This window comes from Scomber scombrus, chromosome 6 (assembly GCF_963691925.1).
Source record: "Scomber scombrus chromosome 6, fScoSco1.1, whole genome shotgun sequence".
NCBI lineage: Eukaryota > Metazoa > Chordata > Actinopteri > Scombriformes > Scombridae > Scomber > Scomber scombrus.
This window is the reverse complement of record NC_084975.1, coordinates 2,110,817-2,116,241: the sequence shown is the minus strand read 5'-3', so window position 1 is coordinate 2,116,241 and position 5,425 is coordinate 2,110,817. Positions and strand designations below refer to the sequence as shown.

At 33.3% G+C, this 5,425-nt stretch overlaps 1 protein-coding gene across 1 annotated transcript; it reads left to right on the top strand.

Moving 5' to 3' along the window:
• Positions 1-562: 562 nt before the first annotated feature.
• myod1 (myogenic differentiation 1) lies at positions 563-4,826 on the top strand. The gene is made up of 3 exons (XM_062420481.1): positions 563-1,279; positions 3,570-3,651; positions 4,608-4,826. Exons 1-3 carry the CDS (start codon positions 680-682, stop codon positions 4,814-4,816), a joined length of 891 nt encoding a protein of 296 aa, XP_062276465.1. The 5' UTR covers positions 563-679; the 3' UTR covers positions 4,817-4,826.
• The last annotated feature ends 599 nt before the right edge of the window (positions 4,827-5,425 follow it).

Below are 5,425 nucleotides of genomic sequence, written 5' to 3'. Positions count from 1 at the left end.
AAATAAGTACATTTAATTATACATAAACTGAATTAAAATACAGTTTAATTGAGTTTAGTGTATTTGCATAAACAACAAGAATTAAAAACAAACATTAAAGCATTAAAAGAGTGAGCTGGTGAGGATTTATGAACATTTTATTACACAAAAAAATGGGAAAAATGACTAAAATATAAGTTTATGAAAGAAAATATCTAAAATAAAAGTTTAACAATAAAAGATAAAAGTTAAATATTCTTGTGTTTTTACTAACTGCTCCACATTTCTTCCAGTATTATATTTTACAGTGTGTAACAGTATATTTCCCTCCTGTGAGTGTTTGACTCCCCGCTGCTCTTACTGCTCTGTTTGGGGTAATTTTACACTAATTACCGTGAAGTTGTAAACCCCTCCTCGCTGCACGCTGATTGGTCGAACGCTGCGGCGCGTCACCGCCCTGGCCCCGCCCCTTTGCTGCTGTCCCAGGTATAAGATGAACCAGGTCATCAGCTGGAGGGGCAGAACAAGTCACTGACAGGACTCTACATTCCCCCAAAACACACACAGACACACACACAGAACTTTAAATTAAACACTTTGGGGTTTTTTTTTATATTTATTGGTTTTTTTGGCTCCTCTGTTTCTTCTCCACTGGAATTCTCTTTTCTTCTTTTTGGTGTGTTGTTTTTGGGACTGAACCATGGAGTTGTCGGATATCTCTTTCCCCATCCCTGCAGCTGATGATTTCTACGACGACCCCTGCTTCAACACCAGCGACATGCACTTCTTCGAGGACTTGGACCCTCGGCTGGTGCACGTCGGCCTCCTCAAACCCGACGACTCCTCCTCCTCTTCCTCGTGCTCCCCATCCTCCTCCTCTTCCTCCCCGTCCTCCCTGCTGCATCCACACCACCATCACCACCACCACGCCGAGGCGGAGGACGACGAGCACGTCCGCGCGCCCAGCGGGCATCACCAGGCCGGCCGCTGCCTGCTGTGGGCCTGCAAAGCCTGCAAGAGGAAAACTACCAACGCGGACAGGAGGAAGGCCGCCACGATGAGGGAGAGAAGGAGGCTCAGCAAAGTCAATGATGCATTTGAGACTCTGAAGCGATGCACCACCAACAACCCCAACCAGAGGTTGCCCAAAGTGGAGATCCTGCGCAACGCCATCAGCTACATCGAGTCCCTGCAGGCGCTGCTGAGAGGCGGGCAGGACGACGGCTTCTACCCGGTGTTGGAGCACTACAGCGGGGATTCAGACGCCTCCAGCCCCCGCTCCAACTGCTCCGATGGCATGGTGAGTTCAAGTACCCTTAAAACCCCCATAAAGTACCCTTAAAACCCCCATAAAGTACCCCTAAAAAAACTAAAAATACATAAATTGTCATTGTTTTCCCCCCTAAAAATCCAATATACTGTGTTATAACAGTAGAATAAACTAGATGTCTTTATTGTAATAACAAGTATACAACGAAACTCCGTTAGAGCTTTATTATGAGGGGCTCAAGTCCCCTTAAATTTGATCTCAGCACCCCTAAAGATAAATAAATTATTGTTTTTGAACAGGTTTAATGTACTTTGGGATAGTTACGTCATTAATATAAAACTTTCTCTCAGGCTTCATTAACTGTCTTATAATAGAAGAATAAAATAGATGTTTTTTGTCATTGCAAGTAAACAACTAAACTCCGTTTGTGCAGTTAAATGGAGAATAAAAAAATAAAATAAAATAAGATATATACACATAACAGAATGAGTTCAAGGGTGATTTTAGAGCTTTATTATGGGTGCTAAAGTTCCCCTTAAATTTGATCTCAGCACCCTTAAAAAAACGTCAATTATCATAGTATTATTTCCTCAATGCAATGATGCAATGATGCTTAAAAACATAAAATAAAATAAGGTATAAACACATAACAGAATCGCCCCCATGGTGAGTTTAAAGGTGATTTTAGAGCCTTATTATTGGTGCTTAAATACCCTTAAAAAAACTAAAAATAAATAAATTATCATTGTTTTTTTCCCTCCTAAAAATTCAAATGGTTTTATTTTAACAGCTTTAATACACTTTATATAGTTAAGTCATTAATATAAAACATTCTCTCAGGCTTCATTAACTATCTGATAATAAAATAGATGTTTATTATCATTGCAAGTATACAACGAAACTCTGTTTGATCAGTGCAATGCATCATAAAAAATAAAATAAGATATAAACACAGAACATAATAGAATCGCCCTCATGGTGCGTTCAGGGACCGACAGGAGGTTTCTGCAGCAGAGGTTGTTATAGTTTAAAAATGTCCAAATGTCCAGTTTTAATTTAGCTTTTATGTATGTTTAGTGTTTCAGGTATTAAAAGGAAATCCTTGATTAGTAGAAGCTGTAACTAAGATGATTTTATCTGTAGCTTTAGTTAGTTCTGCTTTGATCATTGAGGTTTTTAGTCTTATTTCAGTGAATTAAAAGATGTTTTCACTGCTAGTTTTAGTTTTAGTGAACTATAATAAACCTGGTTGGTCTGTGCGCGCGGAGAAGAAATCAGACATGAACTCTTGACTTTATTCTTTATATTATTTTGCTTCTATTTGTATTATTATTATTATTATTATTGGATTTATTACATTTATTTTTCTGTAACGTGCGTTGATCTCGTGCTTGTTTGTGTGTAAACCTGATTTTATAGTTTACATTAAATCACTCTCAGTAGTTTCATGTGTGGATAATTTAACAATAAGAACAGAAACGGCGCTGTAACTCTTATGTTTAATTATCTGTCATTTTTCGTCAGAAGAGAAAAAAAAGCAAATTTCGTTTTTAGCGAATTAATTTCATTTCATTTCATCTTTAAAAAAAAAACCTCCCAAAACTAAAGCCAGTAAACACTCAGCAGCAGCAGCTCAGTGTTTCCTCTCAGTCTTTAATTTAACGGAGGATTTAACAACATTTTTATAATCTGCAGTATTTATTAAATGTTTATATTTCGTTAAATCTCATTAAATTAATGACGCTCGTGTTCATTTAAATTAAAAACATGTTTTATGTTTTAATAATGAGATAAATAAACAATAAAAGGCTCAGCTGTTATTAAATGAAAGAAATAAGTAATAAATATTAAGGTGGATTATTTTATATATATAAAACTGATCGTTTATAAATATTTTATAGTAATTAATATTGCTCTTAATTAATTAATTAAAAGATGAAAGAAACATTTAATTTTAATGCAGTTTATATTAATGATGGATGGTCAGTGTGTTGCATTTTAATTTAAATGATTATTTTTAATTTTTTACACCTTTTTTCTGCTTTTTACGTCTTTTTTCTGCAACATTCAGACTCGTTTCTTTTTTATTAATTATCTTAAAGTGAAGCTAAAATAATCCCAATGTTTCTATAAATCATGTATGAATGTTTCTGCATCATGTATTAATGTTTCTGCATCATGTATGAATGTTTCTGCATCATGTATTAATGTTTCTGCATCATGTATGAATGTTTCTGCATCATGTATTAATGTTTCTGCATCATGTATTAATGTATAATCTCATTTCTAAACCTATATTTCTTTCTTTGTGTCTCTGCAGACAGACTTTAACGACCCGAGCTGTCAATCAACCAGAAGAGGAAATTATGACAGAAACAATTATTTCTCTGAGACTCAAAACGGTAAGAAACGTGAAAACTATAATAATGACGTTTTACCTCCTAACAATTAATTAAAGGCAGATAATTAAGAATAAAAGACTTTAATGACGACAATAAAACTATAAATACACAAACAGTATTTCTGTCTGTCATAAAGCAGCTTTTATATAAAGTTAGTTACATTTAAAGTAGAGTAATATAAATATATATAAATATATAATGTGTATAAATATATAATGTATATGCTTATTGTATTATTGGTTAAAAAATATTGTTGAAATTCAAAGATTTGATTGAAAATGAGGAAAAATAATCCAAAAAATGTATAAAATTAGAAATATTATGTTGACTTTTTTATATATCTATATTTTGTTGTTAGGTTTTAATTAGAGATGTAAAATAAATCCAGATATCACAATTTAAGAAATTAATTTTAAGTTTAAAATATACATAAAAAATATAAATATCATGTTGATTTTTTTTAAATATCTATATTTTGTTAGTTTTTAATTAGTTGTCAAAATAAAAATAACACCAAACATGTAAAAAAATAAAGTTTAAGTTTAAAATATACATAAAAATATCATGATTTTTTTTAAATCAGTAAATCCAGTTTTTTAATTGAAATCCAAAAATAGTTTTAAAAAATCATATTTTTATTTTCATGTTGATGAGAAACTAAAATCTTAAAGGGTTAAACTCACTGAAGATTCATTATGTTCATGATATTTGAATAATAATAATAATAATAATAATTTTATTTATATGGCACCTTTCATATACAGCGCTTTACAATTAAATAAATAACATAAGAGCTTCACATTAAAGGAGCATTAATTTAATATAAGATGGAAAATAATAGCAAATAAATTCATAATAAACCTCTTACATTAATGTTTAATATGAGGATAATTGTGACTTTAATGTCCCTTTGAAGCCTCCGTAATATAACAGTGACGTCATTGTTTCCTCAGCAGGTGTGAAGCCGGACCGCAGCTCGGTGGTCTCCAGTCTGGATTGTCTGTCCAGCATCGTGGAGCGGATCAGTACCGACACCAGCAGCCTCCTGCCGGCCCCCGCTGACCCCTCTGCCTCCGTCCCCCCCCCCACAGAGGCCCCGGGGCCCAACCAGGTCCCCTCCCCAAACACCAGCCAGGACCCCAACCTGATCTACCAAGTCCTATAGACCCTGAACGCATCACACACACACACACAACCAGCAGTCACTAACGCACATCACAGTTATCAGGCTTCACTTCCTGTTTGCATCAGCTGGAAAAGTTTCATCATTTAGAGTTTTTTTATCTCAACTTTCCCGCCACAGCTGTTCACCTGTATGGAAGCTCATTCACGCCAAAAAAAAAAACACCCAAAAAAAATACTAACATTAAAAAAACTATTTTTTCTTGAGCTTTCAACTGCATCTCACTGTCTTCATCAACAAATGGAGTTTAAATATTTTATATCAAATTTTTATAGATTTTATTATTATTACTGGACAAACTCATAAGCTGATGAAAACCGTGAGATACGACTGAAAGCTCTGCGGAAAAAAGGCTAATATGAGTTAAAATAAGTAATAAAATTCTTAATTAATTAATGTCAAATAATGTTAAATTATAAGAAATTAAAAGACAACGTTACAATTATTTAATGCAAACTCATCATAATGAAGTTTATTAGTATATGGAAGGTAAAGAAAGACAAAAATTAAAATATATTTAAAAAAATTAAATTCATAATAAAAAAATTGATTAAAAAAAGCTTGACTCACATTCATAACTTTGACCATTGA